Here is a 23756-nt window from a genome sequence, read left to right on the forward strand (position 1 = left end):
TGATACCCAAGTCCCCTGTGTCAGTGTGCAATGTTGGAGAGTCATAAATGGAAGCTCACAGTGGGCCCTATGATTAAATCACTCTTTAAAGGTGTAGGCAATAATATATACAAATAATAGGAATAAGCTAGGTTAATAATAAAATGGGTAATAATAAAACAATAAAATAATAAAAAGAAAAGTAATAATACATAAAATTGAATGAAGTTTCACCAAAGTCCATGAATGGGCTTGTAAACCACCAAAGATAAAAGTAACTAATGATTGAAAAATAATAAAATTTAATACGAAAGAATAATAAAAAATAAGTCGCTACTCTTCCTTAAAAGACACCTTAGGCTACATTTATAGCTAGGGCCCTCTCATTGTTTGTTTTACTTGTACTCTATTCCAAAATGTTGTATTCTTTTTTGGCGTTGATATATTTATGCTTAGTTCTTATAGATTTGTCTTGCCATTTTGATTATATAGGAGTGGCCTTCGCACTCACATTTTGTATCGAAAATTATGTACTGACTAGAGTCATTGACATAATTTTGGTCATTTGTTGAACATTAATAAACTTATCTTACTATTTTGTTTTATGTCACAAGACATTTCTACAGGTGAAAAGATCTTACTAAAATAATCAAGATGTCATAATTGACAACAATTTTTTTTTCTTGAAGTAATTGATGCTAAAAATACAAGTACATTTTCGTCAACTATGGGAAAATCCATTGTGATGGTGATGGTTAGCATCTAAAAACTGGATCATACCTATTCATACCAAGGAGAATCTATGACACAGTGAAATTCATCAACCGTGGGAAAATCCATTATGATGGTGATGGAAAGCATCTAAAAACTGTACAATACAGATTCATACCGAGGAGAATCATCCTTCTTTAGAGATATCCCACAATGATTCATTCAACCTTTTACACTTATTTCTCGATCAGTATGGCAAACACTTGCTAAACATGTCTATCTTACTAGTGGTCTTATTATAAGCAGTAGATTGACGAGGATACATTGGTGGTATCATTATCATAACAGTAATATAATATTGTCTTACAATGTATTCCCGTTGAATTGGAACGGAAGGTTCTGTGGTTTTGTTGATCTGCAGTTATTCTGCAAGTTGCAGTCTTGAGAACTAGTATGTCATGTTAAATCCTGGAGATGAAATTTTAATTTTTCTTTAGGACATATATATACATGAGTATTTCAAGAATTGGAGGCTTATATGAAGGATTATCGTAGTGATTACTTACATAGAGGCAATGGCTTATATTTTACATGGATATTTATAAATTTGCTTTCTAGTTCATCAAACGTTTTCATTTTTTCTTTGTGCTACCTTTGGTTACGACTTACAATGCTCAAACAACTTGAAGTTTTTTGTACACAAATTCAAACTTTGTTAACCTAAATTCAAGGTTGAAGTATGAGTATTGTATTATTTGAAGAAGGGGCAAGTATTATCAAAAAGAAAAGAAAAATGACTGAATGCATAATAGACAAGTGACATTTGACGTTAATTCTTCATCTACGATGGATTGATGAGCATAATGTTAGCTTTGTAACAACCTTACAATGTTTTTTCATTCATGATGTTCATTTGTATTAGGGTCACTGATTTAGTAGATAATTTTATGTAGAATTTTATTACTTTGGTTATAGTCAAAATGTTAATTGATTTAGTGTGAAATTCCTTGTGGCAGGTATTTGCGTTGAGAAACTTACACTCAAATTATTCTCTCATGGAGGAAGATAAGAGGGAGGATGTTGAGGCTAAACATAGAGAGTTTACAGAGGATGACATGAATGAAAAAGGGGCACAATCAGAAACATCTATGAGTTCGGTGTTAGATTTATCACTTGAGCAATCTTCAAGGCAACCGTTCACTGCCCTTAGTCAAGAAGATTCAGACTTGGCCCTTGCACGGGCTTTGCAAGAACAGGTCTTCTTTGTGAAATTTTATTTCTCCCCTTGTTTCATGTCATGTTATTATTCTGTTAGTGTTTTTGCTGCATTTACTGGGTTGTACATGTTATGTTATTAGAGCTTATCTCATGTTGAAGTACATGGGATCCTATTAAGGTTTTGATGGTGTTATGTGTACTTAGACCCTACTTTATAACTTTCGTAATCTTGATATTTGTTAAAGCCCAAGTGGAATTACCATTACTGTGTATGTGGCAAGGGTTGATGATGAATATAGTCAACCATAGGTAGATATCCATTGAATCATGATTAAAAGTTTCATTTAAATAAATATGTACTGTTTTGTTTAGCTAGGTGTCCTCTTGACGAACATGGAGCAATTCTCGTCCATAATGCATTCGAACTATTATGAGGCAGTTTATAACTATGGCACATAATGCCAAAAAATGATATTGTCATACCATTAAATATGGGAACATAATGAATTTTATATCAATAATCGTCATGCTACTGACTAGAAATTAAAAACCATTGATAACGGAGTAGAGCTATGTCATGTAAATTGCAAAATAGGTCTTTTGGTAAAGGGATTCATGTTAGTTTGGCAAATGTAATATAAAGTACCCGAATGCAAAATGAACTAAGCCAAAAGTATTGTTGGTCCCTTTTTTCACCAATCTGCCATATATGTATAGATGATACTCAAAATCTAGAATAAAGGCATGCTTATTTTTAATAGGCACGCCACACCATGAACGACATTGTGAATCAACACCACAAATGGATAGTTGCCAAATCACAAATGTAGATAGGAATAGCCTTGAAGGCCAAAATACATTGGCCAAAGGTTATAAATGTTGTAGGTTTGTGCATAGTACAAAAATAATTTTTGTGGAGTCCACAAATTTGTCATTTTCATAATGTAGAGGCCATGGTACAATCGTGCATTGAATTAGGGTCATAATCATACCATGAAATAATCGAGGGGCCTTAGTTCTATAATTCAGTATTTGAGGGTCTTATCAATAAAGTATGTACCATTGGTCATTGCGAAATTAACAAGTGGGCAGCCACAAGAATGAACATCTTGGAGAAATAACTCACACAAATCAAAGATTAGGGCACCAAGATTTACATGGAAGAAAGTTAGAGAGAGAAACATCTGCAAAGCAACAAGAAAGTTGTATTACTATGCAAAGAAGAAAAGTTACATTCAATACCCTAATCAAGTCTTAGCCATGTGGCATTATAAAGCAACAAGAAAATTGTATCACTATGCAGAGAGGAAAAGTTACATCCAATACCCTAATTGCGACTTTGTCACGTGGCATCAGATTGGTTTGTGGTCATCATTAACAAATAAGTTTCCTTGATCTTTAGATAGAGACCATGGACCAATAGGGTGAAAGGACATGGATCAAAGTGTTGATAATACCAAGAATATGAGGACTATCTGTTAATTTTAGGTATATTCTATGCTGAGAGCAAATTTATTTCAATTTTCCATATTAGCTCAATAGATTAGCAATCACATTTAGCATGATAGTAAAATGCAGATCGAACATAAACATAAATCGCATAAAACAAGCCAAGACAAGAGGACACAAGATGTGGTGCTAGGCAAGGACAAACCCCAATGTGGGGAAACCTTTGATCAATTCTTCTTATGTTCTTCAATAGTTCAACAGAGAGAGAGATAGTACATATACATCAGAAGTCAATGTTTTGACTTGACAAAATAAGAGAAGAGATCTTCACTAAGAAGATAACACATGAGGTAGCTGATCTGAACTGAGGTGATTCCATCACCATGCTGTAGCCATCATTGTGCTGCACCCATCACTGTGTTGCACTTCATCATCACTGTGTTGCACCCATCACTGTGCTGCACTTCATCATCACTGTGCTGCTCTTCATCATGACTATGCTGCACCATGCTGCACTGTGCTGCACCATTCTTGCTGCACCTAACACCATGCTGCATCCAACTATGCTGCATCTAAACATGCTGTCTCTAACATCATGCTGCATGCAACTATGCTGCATCTAAACATGTTGTCTCTAACATCATGCTGCATCCAACTATGCTGCATCTAAACATGCTATCAGTACAAGCAGTCACATCAAACTTCAGTCCTTATTCTTGATACAGTCATGATCCAAGTTGAGGTTCAAGACTGACTTGTGCAACCCTTAACACAATCTATGCTGCTGGCTATGGCCTGCGGCCTAGCCCAACAGCAAGTAAGGTTTACATACAGTACCCAACTATCTTTACCCTTGAACAACAATGTCTTCCAATCAGCCTTATTACTGCACAGTCATGCCCAAAACAGATCTCAAATGTGCCACACTGTCATCTACAACAATGTGATATAGTGATATGCTGTCTTTCCTTACAACGTCTAAGGGTTCCTTCCTTATAGAGATATGGACCTCTTTAACTTCATCATTTGTAGCTGATAGGGTCCTCTCCAACTGCGGCCAAGATGACCTCCTTGAGGGCTGAGACTAGGGCAGTATTGGCCCTACTTTGACTGCGGTTTGAAGCACAAATGACAGCTGCTAGAGACCTTTATTTCAGTGGCTGTAACCTTCACCTTTCACTGCGGCTAGGGCAGATAGATGCCTCTTTGAAACTGCGGATTAGACTGAGTGTTTAGACTGTGGATGAGGAACCTTTTAGGCAACGTATGGTAGCTCTCTTTGATTGCTAGAGATCCCTTAGGACTGTGGCCAAATCTTTTCATTATCTGCGGCTAGGTTAAGACTATAGTCCTCCCAATAGGACTGCGGTTAGGGCTTGTTGCCTTCATGACTGCGTATTAGATAGGGCATCATTAGGCCAACAGTTAGGGCTTCTCCATACCAGCGTTAAGACCTCTTCTTGGACTGCGTAGGAGACCCTCCTTTAGGGCAGCGTAGGTGCTTCTATCTCCAACGTGATACTCATGCTCCATGACTGTAATTTGGGGCAGCTTATAGATCTCTTCAAACAACGTCTAGGGCTAGGGCAAACCCTCTAGGGCAGCGTATCCCTTTTAGATCTCTCCTACCACCAAAACCCAAAGACAAGTGGAGAGAGATCACAAGAGATGATTGACCAAATGACTTGAAGGCCACCTCTATTTATACTAAAACGTTGAGGATAGATGGGGGTAATTTGGTTGCTGGTCGACCTTGACGAATTGTCACATAACACAAATAAATTCATATCTCCATGAATACTTGTCGGAATCGGATAATCTTTAGATCAATCCTACACCTCTCAACGAGAGGAATCCAAGAAAAATATCAGCTGCCATGAATAAGTAGACCCACATGGAGTTTGGCCCTAGTTGCCAATTTTAACACTCCCTCTCAACTAGGGAGAACTCCATCTGCTAATCCATCTGCCAGACTATACTATCTCTGCTATCAGTGCCTTGCACTGCTCTGCTTTGCTCTGCTGAACTATGAAGAAGAAGAAGTGATTGAGAATGTATCATACCATCCTCTACTGACCTGAAGTCAGTCCCATATAAAAGAGAGTGTCTCATACCACTCTTACTGACTTGAAGTCAGTTCCAATAAAGAGAGTGTGTCATACCACTCTTACTGATCCGAAATCAGTTCCAAATAAAGAGAGTGTATCATACCACTCTTACTAATTTGAAATCAGTTCCAGAAGAGAGTGAGTTATATCACTCTTACTGATCTGAAGTCAGTTCCAATTGATCCCAGATCAACATCATCCTAGCATAGGGAGTATGGTAGTAACACAATGCGTCCATCGGTACTATTATGGTCCCTATCCTCATTTCCTTACTCATTGGCCAGATGAGAGGTACTTCCCATGAGTTGCAGACTGCATGGGTAGGATGTCTCAGCAGGAGAAGGATGAACCACTCATCTTGCCTACATGTCGCCATGGGTATCCCAGGGGAAGGCTGAAGCACTCATCCTGTACACAACAAATCACTAAAGGAAGGCTGAACCACTCATCCTATGACTATGCCTCAGTAGGAGAAGGATGAACTACTCATCCTGCCTACATAGCAGACCATTAGGGGAAGCCCGAACCACTCACCCTATGTTTCTCATCGCTCCAAGATGTACCCCCAAGCCCCCCGCAGCTCCCAGAGCTCAATGTCCATATCATACAGGACCCTTAGGAGAGAGTCTCTCCACGACTACTAGTCGTTCTCCTAAAGTCAATAATTTGACCTTTCCCAGGGGCTTTGACAGAATATTGATGACCTGCACATCAATCCCAATGCGATGGAGCCTTCTTGCTCCTTGATGTACCATATCCTAGATAAAGTGGTGCCTGATGTCTATATGCTTGGAGCGATCATAGAACATGAGATTCCTCAATAATTGAATCTCCCTTGGTTGTCACAAAAGATCATGATGGTATCCAGCACGTGTCCTAACAGCTCACTGAAGAGCTTCTTCAACTCGGCAACTTCACACGAGGTCATACTCGTAACTATGTATTCGGCCTCAGCGGTGCTCAAAGCAACCAACTTCTGCTTCTTGCTCATCTAGGATATCGAAGCATAACCCAAAGAGAACCAACACCTAGAAGTGCTCTTGCGATCCTCCACACTGCTTGCTTAATCAACATCAGAATAATCATGCAGCTTCACATTTCCGGCAGTGTATCTCAATCCATGAGAGATTGTGCCCTGAAGATATCTCAAAAGATTCTCGGCACCAATCTACTGAGGTTCAACCATATATGAGCTCAACATGCTAACTGCAAAACGTATATCCGGACAGGAGTTCACCAATAACATCAATGCTAGTATGAGTTTATGGAACTCAGAGGCATTTCCCAAATCAGGTCCAACATCACTATTGCATAACTTCTTAAAGCTAGGCTTCATTGAGGTAGTCACGGGCTTGCAGTTCACCATTCCAAATTCGGAATTCAACTCCCTCTTACTTTTGCAAATGTGAGGGTCTGCACCTGTTAGAAAGAGGTCAGTATGAGAGGTCTATCATCCACAACCTTCAAGCAATGGTTTGGATCGGCTTCACTCCTAGTGAATCTCAGCTTCATCAGATAGCTGTTTATCCAAGCCCAGGGTGCTTGCTTCAAGCCATAGAGGGATTTCTTCTACCTGCATACATGAGATTCCTGATCATGAATCTCAAACTCCTCGGGTTGTTCCAAATCTGTGGACTTGCTACATGAGGGGAATGGTTCCCTTGTAAGTTTTTTGGTACATCTCGGACATATATCGCCATGCTCTTCTTGAATTCAAGCATCCCTTTCACCATTTGAATCTCATCGGGTAGGGCCCCATAATGAGCAGACCTCCGGAGCTATAAAAGAGATGTGTCAACTGACATGGTCCCCAATGGACTTCCTGCAACTTGATACAAATTGCCAACCCTGAACTCAAAAGCATCTTTTTAAAAATTCCTTATCCACACATGTACCTTTCCATTGATGAATGCCACCTTGAAGCCTTTGACTTCCATTGCCGAAATGGACACCAGGTTCTTCTTGAGATCAGGTACATAAAGAACTTCTTGTAAATGAATCACATTACCCTCATTCAATTGAGGGGTGACATTCCATACACCCTTTCCGGGATAGGTGGAATTGACTCCAAGTATAATCTCCACGATTGTTTCCTTCTCTATCAAATTAGAGAGAGCTTCCTTCTATTCGATGAAGTGCCTTGAAGCACTACTATCAATAAGCCAAATTCCCAAAGATTCTGGAGGAGAAGTAGTGGAGAGGGTCAATATAAGGTAATACTCCTTTAGGTTATCAGAAACAACATTTGATTCTTCATACCTGGAGTTCCTTGCTTTCTTTGAAGAGTAGGCCATTTCCTTGATGATTTGCATTCCCTTTTTCTTTGCCATTGTACCTGTCATTCCTCCAATCATTGAAGATGCGCCTGGAATGATTGTTATCATCATCAAGTGATGTTTCCCTTTTATTCAGACACTCCTATGGCCAAACTCATTGCAAGCAAGGAATCTACCTTTCCTTCCACCCTTAGATCGGGACTTCCTATTGAAGTGACCTTTCGATAGGCCACCAGATGCTTCCGCCGCGCCACTTTTATAATCTTCTTTGCTTCGACTTCACCCTTGGTGAATTTGAAGAGAGATGAGGAACCCATTGAGCCTTTTTGTCCTTTCCAACTATCTTCGGTGATTGCTCTTTCACTCTTGTTTGGGCTTTGTCTTCACCTCAGCTCTAATACCATGCTAATTTTAGGTATGTTCTATGCTGAGAGAAAATTTACTTCAATTTTCCATATTAGCTCAATATATTAGCAATCACATTTAGCATGATAGTAAAATGCAGATAGAACATAAACATAAATTGCAGAAAACAAGCCAAGACAAGAGGACACAAGATGTGGCGCTAGCTAGGGACAAACCCCAATGTGGGGAAACCCTTGATCCATTCTTCTTATGTTCTTCAATAGTTCAACAAAGAGAGAGATATTACATATACATTAGAAGTCAACATTTTGACTTGACAAAATAAGAGCAGAGATCTTCACTAAGAAGATAACACATGAGGTAGTTGATTTGAACTCGGGTGATTCAATCACCATGCTGTACACATCTTTGTGCTGCACTTCATCATCACTATGCTGCACCCATCATTATGCTGCACTTCATCATCACTATCTGGGGCATTTACACCATGGAGCACTGAGGATGCTCAGAGAGACTATTACAGGAGTACTAGTCCTTAGTAGTGAACATGATGGCCTATGCAGAGGATGTGTACAAGGGAAGTACACTAAAACAACTTTTTCCAGAAGTAACAATAGAGCAGAATGTGTATTAGGATTGATACACTTAGATAGATGTGGTTCCATGTCCACAAGAGCTCTTAGTGGTGGCGAATACTTTGTCACCTTTATCGATGATCACTCTAGAAAAACATGGATCTATTTCTTAAAGACCAAGGATGAGGTCTTTGATCGTTTCTGAGAGTTTAAAGCTCTTGTTGAAAATATGACAGGGAAAAAGATAAAGGTATTGCATTCAGATAATGGTGGAGAATATATGGACAAAGACTTCACAGATTTCTACGCAAAGGAGGGCATCAAAAGAGAGTGGACAACTCCATATAATCCAGAGTAGAATGGAGTAGCAGAACGGAAAAATAGAACTATTGTTGGGGCAGCCAAAGCTATGTTGTATGATCAGGATCTACCTAGGTATCTATGGGTAGAATCTTGCAACACGACAGTGCATATCCAGAATATAACTCCTCATAGAGCATTGGGAAAGAAAACGCCCGAAGGAGTCTTCACAGGGAAGAAGTAGGATCCAGAGTAGAATGGAGTAGCATAACGGAAAAATAGAACTATTGTTGGGGCAGCCAAAGCTATGTTGTATGATCAGGATCTACCTAGGTATCTATGGGTAGAATCTTGCAACACGACAGTGCATATCCAGAATATAACTCCTCATAGAGCATTGGGAAAGAAAACGCCCGAAGGAGTCTTCACAGGGAAGAAGTAGGAAGTCAGTCATCTCAGGATATTTGGAAGTGTGGCTCATTGTCACATTCTAGACGAGAAGCGCAGTACACTGGATCAGGTTGCAGAAAAGGGTATCTCGTAGGATACAACGAGACCTCAAAGGCATACAAAATCTACATTCCTAGCAGTAGGAAGATTGTAGTGAGATGGGATGCAAAGTTCATGGAGGACAGAGCTTTCAAGAAATCTCGTGAGATGCCTGCAAAAGATTAGTCAGGAGATGTTCCATTAGTCCAAGAGCAGCAGGGGCAACAAGGAGGACAGACACCTGGATCGAGTACAGTGACTAGTACCAGTATCTCCTAAGAGGGAGGAAATGCAGATAGTTCTCAACAGATGGAATGATAGGATCATGAGGAGTTGGTTGAGCCTCCCACCACTAGTGGTAGAACCAGTAGAGAAGTACGACAGACACTGAGGGACACAAAGGAGTTTGTTGGAGCTCCTAGAACCGAGAAAAGGTAGCATAGACAACTTGACAGATACTAGGCATTGGTAGCTCAAGTTGAAGAACCCTCTAATTTTCAGCAAGCTATTCAACACTAAGTATGGGTGGATGCCGTGGTAGAAGAATAGAACTCTATCATGACTAATGATGCCTGGGAAGTAGTACCTAGACCAGAAGATAGATCAGTTGTAGGATCATGATGGATCTACAAGATCAAGTATGCTGTAGATGGCAGTATAGAGAAGTACAAGGCAAGGTTCTTGGCAAAGGGGTATTCTCAGAAAGAAGAAATATACTATGAAGAGACCTTCGCCCCAGTTGCTCGATACACCTCTATCAGATCCGTTATATCCCTAACAACTCAAATGGGATGTGATATTCACCAGATGGATGTCAAGACAACATTCTTGAATGGGGTGATTGAAGAGGTTTATATAGAACAACCCGAAGGTTTCGAAACTCATGAGAAGAGAACTCATGTTTGCAGATTAAAGAAAGCTCTGTATGGGCTCAAGCAGGCACCTAGAGCATGGTATGGTCGAATTGATAGTTACTTGCATTAATTGGGATTTGTCAAGAGTGATGCTGATCCCAATCTCTACTATATGATGGTAGAGAATGAGCCACTTATTCTGGTATTATATGTAGATGACCTGTTCCTAACTGGGTCATCCAGGCCCATATAGAATTGCAAGAAGAATCTTGACGTTGAATTCAGCATGAAGGACATGGGGTTGATACATTATTTTCTAGGGTTGGAAGTTTGGCAGAAGAATGGGGAGATCTTCCTTTGAAAAGGAAGATATGCCACAGAAATTTTGAAGAGATTCAGAATTGAGGATTTTCGACCCATGGCTACTCCCATGATCACCAACTGGAAGAAAATAGATGCATCATGAGTCAAGGAAGTAGACCCCACCTTGTACAGGCAACTCGTTGTGTCGCTCATGTATTTGGTCAACACCAGGCCAGCCATTTGCTTTGCTGTCAACACTCTTAGTCAGTTCATGGTAGAACCAAAAAGGGTGCATTGGGCAACAACTAGGCACATTCTTAGGTATGTGCGTGAAACAGTTGGATATGGGTTGAAATACTCCCGAGGGGAGGACGTCAGATTGAATGGTTTCACAGATGCAGATTGGGCAGGTAGTTCAGTAGACTGAAAAAGTACCTCGGGGTACTGCTTCAGTGTTGGATTAGGGATGATATCTTGGTGCAACAGGAAGCAGAAATTGGTAGCTCTGAGCTCAGCAAAAGCAGAATATATGGCAGCCAACACAGCTACGTGCGAAGCTATATGGCTCAGAAAATTGCTTGTGAGCTTGTTTAGAAAAAGGATGGAGGTGACCAGGGTTTACTGTGATAATTAGAGTTGTATCAAACTATATGAGAATACAGTATTTCATGATCGGTGGAAACACAAATATCCGATGTCACTTTATCAGGGACTGTGTTCAGCGTGGGGCTGTACATCTATAGTCTATCCCCATAGGAGAGGAGGTAGTAGATATACTCATAAAGGCTCTTGAAAGAGCTAAGTTCACTCAGTTCAGAGAGCAGATGGGTATGGTAGAAAATCCGTTATAGTAGCAACAATAGTTTGTAGTGCAGGGAAAGTTGGCAATGGCAGTGCCAGCAACAACACAGATGCATAAATTCAGAGGGAGTCGCAGTATGGATGCAGTGTTGACAATGGTAGGGTCAGCAGCAGTACAGATGCAACATTTGTGCAAAGGTTGGTGGATAGCATGTTAGACATCAACAATGTAGAGGGAGATGTTACAAAACAGAGTGATGCTTCAACAGAATGCATTATTAGAGCATATTCCTCCCTAAGAGGGAGTGTTGATTTTTGGTAGCATCGAATGTTTCTAAGTCTCAAAATTTGTAGGGAGGCTTAGACACATGCATTCTCCAATACCCAGAAATTGTTATGTGAAATTCCACCCGGAGACAATTTTATTAAAAGAATTAATTATTTTTAATGGGACACTAAGTATAAACTTAGCTAATTAAAATAATCAATGGGTATTAATCTAAAATGTGGGTGAAACTTCTAGAAGAAAGTGGAGATCAAGTCAATATGATCCTAGCGATTGATTAGAATCTAATCTGGGCCGTTGATTGATCAACGAGAGGATTATAAGAGGAGGCTTGATGGGCACTTGGAGAACACACCAGAGGCAGATATTCAGTTACTCGAGTAAGATCGATTTTCTCACTGGTCGAAGTTTGGCAAGAGAAAATCGAATCGGAGAGAGAGTTGCAGATGAGAAAGGAAGAGAGGGCATCAACATATTTCGAGTGTGCAAGTCAGCAAGACGCAAAGCAGGAACAAAGTGATGCAGAAAGAGACAGCGCAGAGGCAGATTGACGCAGAGCTTGCGTGGGCAGCCAGAAGCTGGGCTAGTGTGAGAAGTTTAACGCAAAAGGACGCAGAAGGATTCCGAGGAAGAGGAGTACTTCACCTGGACTAGAAATTTGTCAGAAAGCGTATGTAAAATTTCTCACTCTTGTTTTGCTGGTTGTAATTTATACATGAGAATTTGCTGAAGAATAATAAAGAAACCCTCATCTACTGCATCGGTTTTCCCACATTGGGTTTTATCAAAGACGATTGTCCAAAAATAAATGTGTCATTGTGATTGTATTTGTGCCAGTGTTTTTTCTTACATTTACTTTTTGCAGTATTTTAATTGTGAAGGCTGCAATAGAATATATTTTGATATTTGCCGTAAGAACACTGTGAATAACTTATTTATGAGATAATAAGTAGAAGAAATAATATTAATCACTGCAGTAGGATTTCTAATTAGAAATTTTAACATCCTCATTTGTGGACGCTGACTCAACCTTTGGAGGGAAAAGTTTATATTTGAACTCAATTAATTTTAATTTTGAGCCAAAACCTCTCATGCTTTTAATAATTTTGATACCCTCCACACCTTATGCTTGAAACATTATGAAATTCCTTTAATCATAAAAAAATTAATAATTATTCTTTCAACCAAGGTGATATTCTGCTAAGCCCAAGAATGAATGATGTATTGGCATGTCATCATGTTGTGAGGCTTTTGACCATAATTAGGGTGCTCCAACTTTGACCATGCATATCTCTGAAATGTTGAAGGCCCACAAAACACTCCACACATCAACGAAATCAACATGACAAGGAAAATCTGATGGGAAGGGTATTTGAGACAAATTAAACTATCTGTTGCTTCAAAATCCAAAACAAGTGTGGGGAAGGTCCATAGTTTAGGGATTCTAAACCCTAGAGCTAGGGTTTCTTCAGGCTGCATCATCTTGTGGACATCATCAAGCTGCATTATCATCTCTTTGCACCTGCTCCTGCTTTGACATCAATAACAACATACTCAACAATCTCCCCCTTTGTCATTGATGTCAACACATCGATCATGACTTGACGTGCTACATAATCTTTCCTTGACTTCATGCTTCTTATCTTTGTTCTTTTCTTAGATTTTCTCCCCCTTTGACATCAATGGCAAAGGGTGACTCCCCTTGACAAACTGGTTTCTTCTGTGGACCTGTAATCTATTTGTGCTCCCCCTGACGAAATGCCTTGATCAATACTTGCTGCAATTTCTCTTCCATTACATAGGCTCCCCTTGACGATGTGCTCTCCTACAGACTCCTCCTCTCTCTATGCCTCTAACATTTGCGTGAGAATTCATTGTGAAACTTGTTTTCTTTGCCAGACTCCAGTGGTCTTGTCTTTATGCTTGGTGAAAGTCCTTCCTTCTTGGTTCTGCGAAGTCCACATCAAACTGCTTCTACAATGTCGTGAATGGCCAAAGTTGTGACATAGGTAGAACTCAACATCTGGTCTGAACAACGGAGCAAAGGTGTTGTAGCTTCTACTATCACAGGCATATGGGACTCTATCTTGTCTTCTAGTGAATCTGCTTCTAGGGCTTTGATAGAATCCTCTATCATTACTCTTGCTATATTCTCTGCAATTTGCGACTCTGTGTCCATAGTTAGAACATGCATAACAATAACCATAAAATGTGCCAGTAAACCTGGGTGTATAGGGTGAAAATATGCTGAAGTTGTCTTGCCCTTGAGAATACCCGAGACTTTGCTGCTATCTACTTCTAAATGTTGTTTGATGGTTTGGCGTTCTGAATGCATCATCTTGATTTCTTGAGGTATCTTTCGGTGTTGGTTGATTTGTGCAACACTTTGATTTTGGGCTTCTCTTCGTTTTTGGCATGAGGCTTCTTTTCTTATTTGACATGTGGCTTCTCTTCATCTTTGGAGTGAGGCATCTCTTCATGAGGCTTCTTTCCATCTTCGTCATGTGACATCACTTCCTCTTTGATATCTTCAACCTTGTAACATGAGGATTCACCAACATATCCAAGAGCTGTATTGATAAGTGGTGAGTTTTGGCAATTGAGAATGTCGTCCAAGAGCTGTGAGCTCCTCAATTTCTGACTCAGCTTTTCCACTTCTGCTCTCAAGGTGACAATTTCCTGTTCTTGTTTCATGCAATCTTCTTCCTTCTGCTTCATGTAACTTACTAAGCCTTCCTCAATCCTTTTGGCTTCTTCAAGTTCCCTCTTCAAGGAGGTGACTTGCTTGCCAAGTTCTTTATCCTACTTGTTCCACTTATTTGACTTTTCCTTTTCCTTGTTCTGGTTTGCTAAAGTGCTTTCCCTATTGTTTGTCTCTTGCAGCATGCTTTTGAGGTCTTCCTCTTCCTTGTTTGCTTCATCAAGCTCATGATCCTTTTCTGGAGTTTGTTGTTTCTTAATTTGATTTTGAAGCTTGGTGATTTCAACTATAGACCATCCCCAGTTATCGTAGTAGTTCTCCTTCTCCTTCTTCAATTTTTTGTTTTATACACAAACACTACTATAATTGCCTTTCATCAAATCCTCTCTGATTCCAATTTAAAATTTTTGTCTTTGAGGGATTTAACATCTTTGGGATCAGCAACCATCTTATCTTCAACTGTAGGCTCCACCAATCAACTCTGAATGCTACGGATTTGCCTTCAAGCCATTAAGCTTCCAATGAAGGACCTGCTTTGATACCAATTATTAGCAGAAGCTTCCAATGGAGGAGCAGCTGTCAGCAGAAGCTGATGTCGAAGTGTTGCCATCAATAACAAACAGGGAGATTGTTAAAAAATGTTGTAATTGATGTCAAGGCGGTCCCTCCTATAAAGTCTAACTGAATCCAAATTTTAAGGTGACAATTAGGGGACAAGTCAGCCCCTAGACCCACCCTTGTTTAGTTTATACATGCCACTTGTGTGCCTCATTTTTATCACCGACTCGGAGATTGATCTAGTAATAAGGTTTGAGACAGACCACAGGTGATCTTTGCTGAGGGAGAAGAGGGTTGAGTTGAGGAGCAGAGTTGACTAAGGGGACTTTTGAGACAGGCTGGGTTGAGGAGCAAAGTTGACTAAAGGAATCATTGAGACACGACCGAGCTGAGGGGGAAAGAGCTGATTGAGGAAGGCTGAGACGAATTCTGTGTTTTTACCCTTGCTGGTTTTGGAGGAGGCCAAGCCCTAGTTTATCTAGTTTTCAGGCCTGTAGGGCATCTTAGGGAGAAGTGACAACAAATTTGTGAAGGTTGTAAAGGCTAGAGCAGAGTCTGGACAATATAACTAAGTGCTGGAATATCAAGTCAAGTAGTGAGGAAAAGGGTGCAGTGTTTGGTACAGTTACCAGGTGGGTAGATCTTCCATTTTGAGCTTAAATATTGACTCTTGAATAGGGAACAACAAAGTACTAAGCTGATTTGAGTTGCAAACGATCGGTATTGTCATGTATTCAAAAGGTTGGAGTCTGACCAGCTGTAAGCTGGTGCTTACAGAGGATTGGTGTCCTCATCTTCTTGACAATTTGGAGTCTGCAATATGGTAAGTTGGTGGTTACAGAGGATTGGTGTCCTCACAGGTGGTTGCATGTAACATAGTAATAAATTGAAGATTTCCACTTTAGTCCGTTTTCATGCATTGTGTTAATGGTTTACTATGTAATGAACTTTCTGTTCTAAGGTTAATATAGTGAAAAGAGCTTAAACATTAAATCTATGCGATAGTGATTCAACCCCCTCTGTCAGTATCACTGTGTATTTCGTCATGATATTACAATTGTGTTTGCCTTGTGCAGATTGTTTTTGATTGAAATGATCTATAGTTTGATGTTGGGGGATGGGCTATTTGGAATTGCAATAAGGGAATTCATCTTCTCATTAAGGTGGCCAATATTAATCCTCCTCATTCCTGACAAAACTTATTTCTTGATGGTTATGGATAGGGGTTTTTAGTATATGAGGAACCCATATGGATCTTAGTGTAAGACCCAGAATTCATAAAATTGACAAGTTTAATAATTTTAAAGCTCCGAGAACAGTTTAAGAAACCCTAAATTAGGAATTTAACAGGGTATGACCAATATTACTTTTAAAATATACTGCTATGTAATACATGTACAGAATTTAACAATTTTATCCTGAGTACCAACCTGGAGTTCTGTGGTTGAAGGTGTTTGTGCTCTGCAGTGGCCCTTGCTTCCGGTTCTATTACCAAAACGACCAAAACCTCCCTGCCAAACTGAGCACAATTTCAGTAGCCAGCTCCAAAGTACTTCAAATTCGAGGTAATCTGGTCCCTGTGCCCAAAACTTCAAAAACAATTGAGCTCAGAATGCCTTCTATTAGTAACACTGAGAATTTCCTACTTTCTCTCTTTCAATTTCCCCAAAATTCCTGCCCCTGTTATGGCCTTTTTCACTGCTTTATATGTTTAATTTCACCGCCTCTGAAACTCCTTGCTGTCCGCCTCCTTCCTCCACCGCTTCCATACTTCCTTTTGCTGTCATTCTCCTACTATCTTCTCGGCCCTTCCTTCTTTTAGATGGAGGCTTCCTATTTATTTTAATTTAATTGAATCACTTTTAGGACTTGGCAGTACATTATTAACTTTTAGTTTGTAATCTAATTAAATTTTTTTGATTGATATGTTAAAATGTAAACCTTTAATTAATTCCTTCAATTTAATTTAATTAATTCTAAATTAGTTAAATTTTAATTTATATATTCCATTATCTTATATATATATATATATATAGACGGTACACATATAAATGCCCCAATCGGTATATTTATTATATCTTGGTAAGTTCAGGAACTTATTTTGATAATATTTTTTTTTAATATTAGCCAGTGGGTATAGTAGTGCAATACATGCGGTTCATGCATATGTAGCTATCAAATGGATGCCCCATATGTATGCTAATATTCACATTCTATTTGTAATTGTAGGCGGGTCATTACACTTAGGATTCATAACCTGCTAATGCTTCTCCTAACTAGGCTTTCCATACTTTAGGTTCAAATATTTCTTTATTGAGCTCTTGAGATTTCCTTGTTCTTCTCAACAACTATGTCCAATGTTGTTTTATGTCATAAAGCAATATATTTTTCTTTTTTGGCACCATTATTCTTCTTTGCTTTGTTAAGAAGATATATTATCACTTTTGAATTCCCTTTTATTTCTTGAATAGGGATTACATACTTTAAGCTGACTTTTAATCCACCAGTGTGGCCTCAATTTCTTCTTGATTGTGGTTGGTAGCCAGTAGATACTTTAGCACATTATGAAGATTATGGCTTCTTATTTCTGAAAATCCCTCCTGCCCCATCTCGTCCTGGTTTCCATTTTACTACTACATCAAAGATTACCTGATCTTACCTTGGGGGTTCTCCACATCTGCTGGGTTCTATTATTGGCCCTTATGATCTGTCATTTAATGGAGGGTTAGCTGACATTAACATAATTTCATTTCTTTTTTGAAGGTGGTCTGTTTAAATTTCAAATGCTGCTGTATTTTTCTTAAGAGGAGCCAAAGCAAAATGACCTTGAAGTTTGAAAATATATATATACTTTTTTATTGCGGAGAAAACAAAATTATGATTTTGGTTTAGCATTCTGATATTTCAGTGCAGGTAGAATACTGCATTGCTTCCTCTATCTCTATAAGAGATTTTTTATGCACATTTCTGTCTACAGTTTAAGGGTGTTTTTTTGACACAATTTTCAAATCTTTGCATTTTTCTTTTCTATGTTAGGAAGTCACACTGGCATTTTGCAATATTCTATTGGTGTTGACAGGTTGTATTTTTCAGGAAAGGGCATATATGCTACTTCGAAGGAATGCAGAATCTAGTGACTATGAGACTTCTGGAAGTGGCAATTATGATCATGAATATTATATAGATGACAGTGGTGAAAATGAAGATGAGGTTGATGCTAATGCCGATGAATTTGAAGGGGAAGGATTGGCTGATGGTGACCATGAAGAGGTTGATGCCTCTTTATTTGAAAGTGACGAAGCATATGCCAGGGCACTTCAGGAAGCTGAAGACCGTCTATTGACAGCACAAATGATGGCTTTGGCTGGCATTAATGACCGTAAGTTTCTACAGCTGTTGCTTTATTTTGAACTCAATTATATGGATTTTAGCTATGACTACCAATTATAATCTCTGTACACAATTCTGACTGCTTTTTCTGAGTGTAAATTGTTGCAGGGGAGGAGGATGACAATGATGATGATGATAGCACTTCACGGGTATGACCATTGTTTCATGTTTTTCCCAGTGTGTTCTTTCTATTAGAGGATTGTAAATTATACAAATGTTGATTCATATTTTTCTTTCCAAGCTGAGGGAAGGCTGTACTACGGGTGCAGCTTGAATTTTTCTTGATTCTTCCAGCCAAACAACGATGTTATGCAAAGTGGTCTTGGAACCTTTTGCCTAGCTATAATCCTTCAATGGCATCACACGCAATAATTATTCCTATATGGTCAATAGCTGTATTGACATCCACAATATTCCACTATTCTCTAAGCAAGACATGTTAATGGCAAAACAACGTATATGACTTTCTGATCATTTTAAACCTATCCTCTTGTTTAATGAATCTAGAGAGAGAAAAACATTTACCTTAACTACCAAGGATTAGAAGTTTGAACTCTTTAAGGTCCTTCTCCTTTCTACTTCGGCCTTCTTTGATATTTAATAAATGTTTGTCCTTCCCTGTTTTATTGATTGAATTTATACATTGTTCATTTCTTTGCTTGTGCATGGTTGTTTCTTGTTGTCGTGCCATTCATAAATACACCTACAATGATAATAGATATTAATAATAAAAGTAATCATAATAAAACAATATTGAATAACCAAAGTTTACATGTCTAAAAGGCACATCTATTCAGGTAGGTGACCATTCAATGTATATTTATACACAACTTCATATGCTATTGTTATAATCTTCTAATATTTTTGTTTTTTTCTAAATCCATATATATTGTTTGACTATTCATTTTGGATATTTAGTGTATTAAATAGTTTGGTTCATTACATTGCATTGCATTGATACCAAACCCCCACTTGGGCTGATATTGTGGGTTCAGTCCCCTCTGAAGTATAATTGATGGAAAATCATGAGAAGATATTAGAAAATCTGGATGTCGAACAATCAAGGGAATTTGAGTTATATGATCCATAGAACTGCCCAGGTAGCAAATAAAATCCTAGGCATTAATGGTAGGATCAAAGATTGTTCATTGATTCTGCAAAAAATTTAAATCCTTGGAGATTAAAAACTTTGTCATTGCTGAAATTTATACTAATTACAAATTACAATTGGAGTAAAATTTTCAAGTGTAGTGTTGTGTGTTAAAAATTGTGTTTTGCCACATTGTGATCAATGTGCATGACTCACCTATGTGGGAAGTTGTGTTAAATGATCTACGTAATTAATCACTATAAGATAGGCTGTTGGTGTTTACTCTTGATAATGTAATCTAATGACCTCTCAAAGCATAAATCGATATTGGTCTATTATTTCACCCATTTACCTTAGAATATTATAAATATTTCTTAGCAATTTCCCATTTGTGCCATAGGAGAGGTGGCCTGAAGTGTGAGAAAGTTTTGTTGAGGTGACATTGGGAAACCTTCTTGAGTTGCCCCTATCATTGAACTTGTTCTTAGGGATTTATAACTTTAAGTCAAGTTCGGTGGCTAACAAATTGGTGCTGTTGTTGAAGATAAAGTCCATTAGGTGGAAAGTTGAAGAATATGCTTTGTTATAGTTGATGAGTGGAGATAGAATTGAATCCAAAGTCTCATCTAGTTATTCTACTTGAAGGAAGTTCGACATAGAGATACACCACAAGTTCCTCAAAAAATCTTGTTCCATCTTTGGTTAAACAAGAAATATATTATAGAAGGTGGGTGAACAATTTATAGCTCAGGCATCATTGAACTTAGTCATTGAAATTTGAATTTGTTGAAGATATAAGGTACTTGTTTCCAATACTCTTAGGAATTCTATTATATCAAGCACTATGGTTGCACCCCGTTTGGATGATGTTATGCAACCAGCGCATAAAATAGAAGAAAAGATAGCTCAACGTCTTCAAAATTAGCCTCCTCTTCGAGCGGGCAACCTCGTTTACATTACACAGATGAACAATTCTTGGATGATACAAATGACAAAACCTCCTTTCTATATATAGGAGTCTAAGGGGTCACAATATAATCAAAGACGACATAACAATAATAATATAAGGGCACAACAATAACAATAGTTGGCTTCTATGGGGCGCAGTAGCAACAATATGGGGACAATAGGGGCACAACAATAATAATAAGGGCTACAATGACAATAGTAATGGGGGAATCACTAGTATTATAGGGACCTAACATGCCTCTCTCCTTTAAAAAAGTGTTGTCCTCAACGCTTGAGTAGTTCTGGATGCTTCTGTATAAAATTCTCATCCTCCCATGTGGATGAGTGGAGATAGAATTGAATCCAAAGTCTCATCTAGTTATTCTACTTGAAGGAAGTTCGACATAGAGATACACCACAAGTTCCTCAAAAAATCTTGTTCCATCTTTGGTTAAACAAGAAATATATTATAGAAGGTGGGTGAACAATTTATAGCTTAGGCATCATTGAACTTAGTCATTGAAAATTGAATTTGCTGAAGATATAAGGTACTTGTTTCCAATACTCTTAAGAATTCTATTATATCAAGCACTATGGTTGCACCCCGTTTGGATGATGTTATGCAACCAGCTCATAAAATAGAAGAAAAGATAGATCAACGTCTTCAAAATTAGCCTCCTCTTCGAGCGGGCAACCTCGTTTACATTACACAGATGAACAATTCTTGGATGATACAAATGACAAAACCTCCTTTCTATATATAGTAGTCTAAGGGGTCACAATATAATCAAAGACGACATAACAATAATAATATAAGGGCACAACAATAACAATAGTGGGCTTCTATGGGGCGCAGTAGCAACAATATGGGGACAATAGGGGCACAACAATAATAATAAGGGCTGCAATGACAATAGTAATGGGGGAATCACTAGTATTATAGGGACCTAACATGCCCCTCTCCTTTAAAAAAGTGTTGTCTTCAACGCTTGAGTAGTTCTGGATGCTTCTGTATAAAATTCTCATCCTCCCATGTGGAATATTCAGTAGGTAAGTTCTTCCACTTGATGAGATACTCTGAAATTGATCGATTTCGTAGCTGTCGAGTTTTTGTTTCTATGACTCCTTCAGGTTCCAATATGATTTTTCCTTCCTCGTCAAGTTCTGGCAATATTGTTTGAACTGGGAGCTTGTCACCTATAACCTTCTTTAAGCATAAAACATGGAAAACTGAGTGCACTTGGGAAGTTGCAGGAAGCTCCAATTTGTATGCCATAGTACCAATCTTTTGCAACACCTTGTACGGACCATAATACTTAGGTGATAATTTATTATCCTTCTTACCTTTCTTGAGGGACATTTGTTTGTATGGTTGTAGCTGTAGAAATACCCAGTCACCTACATCAAAACTTCTTTCGCTGTGATGTTGATCTGCCTGTTGTATCATTGTATTTTGCGCCAAAGTGAGGTTATCCTTTAAGAGTTGGAGAAGTTGTTGATGCTTTATGTGATCTTCCACTGCTTGAACCTCAGAATTTCCTCTTAAATACGATGTGATGGACAATGGATGATACCCATAAAGTGCATAAATGGGGTCATTTTTGCTGTAGTATGGAAGGAAGTGTTATACCACCATTTAGCCAGAGGCAACCATTTGACCCATTGTGTTTGTTTATCAGATACAAAGCAATGAAGATATCCTTCCAAACATTTGTTTACTATCTCAGTTTGCCCACTAGATTGAGGATGATAAGATGAGCTATGAGCTAAGTGAGTACCTAGACAATAAAATAATTCTGTCCAAAAATTTCCAGTGAAAATGAGATTTTTGTTGCTTACAATAATCTCCCGGTTACCATGTAGCTTTTGAATTGTTTCCATAAATGCAGTAGCAACTGTACTGGCTTCAAATGGATGAGATAATGCACAAAAGTGTTCATATTGGTAAGTCTGTCAACTACCACCATGATGACACTCTTTCCTTCGGACTTGGGTAAACCTGTGATAAAATCCATTGAAACCTCCTCCCAACTGACTTGGAATCGATAAAGGTTGTAATAGATCTGAGGTCCTAATTGTTTCAACTTTAGTTTGTTGGCAAACCAAACGTTCCGCCACAAAATTTTGAATATCATATTTAAGGCCATCCCAAAAAAATTCCTTCTTAACCATGTGGTAAGTTTTTTAAAATCTTGAGTGCCCTCCTAAGGGAGAGGTGTGCAATTCCATAAGAATATTTTGTTTGAGTTGGGAATTCTTACAGAGGTATAAGTGATCTTTGTACCATAACGAATCATTTTTCCAGCCAAATGTATTAGATGCACTGGGATCTTGTTGTAGCTTTTGAATGAGTGCCCACACTTCTTTGTCATTCTTCCATGCATCCCTTGCTTCATTTATCCAATCTGGTTGGATAATAGAAATGGCGCAAAACAATGCTTCCACATCCTCATCCTTTTTTGAGAGTGCATTTGCAACAACATTTTGCTTCCCTTTTTTGTAGATGATTTCAAAGTAATGACCCAACATCTTTGTGATCCATTTTTGCTGCTCTTCTGAAGATAATCTTTGTTCTAAAAAGTATTTAAGACTATCATGATCCGTTTTTACCTTGAAGTGTCTTCCCATTAAGTAGGGTTGCCATTTCTTAAGTGCATGTGGTATTGCCAACATTTCCTTCTCGTAAATAGCTTTGTGTAAATACTTTCTTTTGATTGGACGACTTTCAAAAGCAATGGGTCTTTCTTCTTGCATAAAAACAACACCAATTCCATTTCTCGAGGCTTCACATTCCACAATAAAGGTTTTTGTGAAGTCCGGCATAGCTAAGACCGGTGCTTGGCACATTGCCTCTCGAAGATGTTAAAAGGCCTTCGTTGCTTTTGGAGTCCATGGAAATGCATCTTTCTTCAATAATGTTGTTAGAGGTGTTGCCATTCTCCCATAATTCTTAGCAAACTTGCGATAATACCGTCAACCCGAGAAATCCTCGCAGATGCTTTATGGATGTGGGGATTTTCCATTCCTTAATGGCTTTAATTTTGCTAGGGTCTACCTTAACACCTTCATGAAATACAATATGACCCAGATATTCCACCTCTTGTACTCCAAAGAAACATTTGGAGATTTTTGCATATAATTGTTTCTCTTCCAATAGTTTGAGCACCATGTCAACATGTTGAACATGATCCTTCCAAGACTTGTCGTAGATTAGTATATCATCAAAAATACTAACACAATTTTTCTAAGGAAGGGTTTGAAAATAAAATTCATAAATCCTTGAAATGTAGAAGGTGCATTGGTAAGGCCAAAATGCATGACCGAATATTCATAATGACCCTCATGAGTTCTAAA

The 23756-nt window shown here is 38.5% G+C and overlaps 1 protein-coding gene across 3 annotated transcripts in view; it reads left to right on the plus strand.

Moving 5' to 3' along the window:
• The first annotated feature begins 1711 nt into the window (after positions 1-1711).
• The window catches only part of LOC149225036 (E3 ubiquitin ligase BIG BROTHER-related-like), a 52998-nt gene continuing 30953 nt past the window's right edge, over positions 1712-23756 (plus strand). For all 3 annotated transcript variants that reach the window (XM_089386434.1, XM_089386435.1, XM_089386436.1), the window contains exons 1-3: positions 1712-1946; positions 18068-18353; positions 18473-18513. In XM_089386434.1, the coding sequence (XP_089242560.1) occupies positions 1746-1946; positions 18068-18353; positions 18473-18513 (528 nt within the window). In that variant the 5' untranslated portion in view covers positions 1712-1745. The remainder of the gene's footprint in view (positions 1947-18067; positions 18354-18472; positions 18514-23756) is intronic.

This window comes from Pinus tabuliformis, chromosome Q (genome assembly GCF_031772625.1).
Source record: "Pinus tabuliformis cultivar Carrire ecotype Pingquan chromosome Q, CPIR1, whole genome shotgun sequence".
Classification (NCBI taxonomy): Eukaryota; Viridiplantae; Streptophyta; class Pinopsida; order Pinales; family Pinaceae; genus Pinus; species Pinus tabuliformis.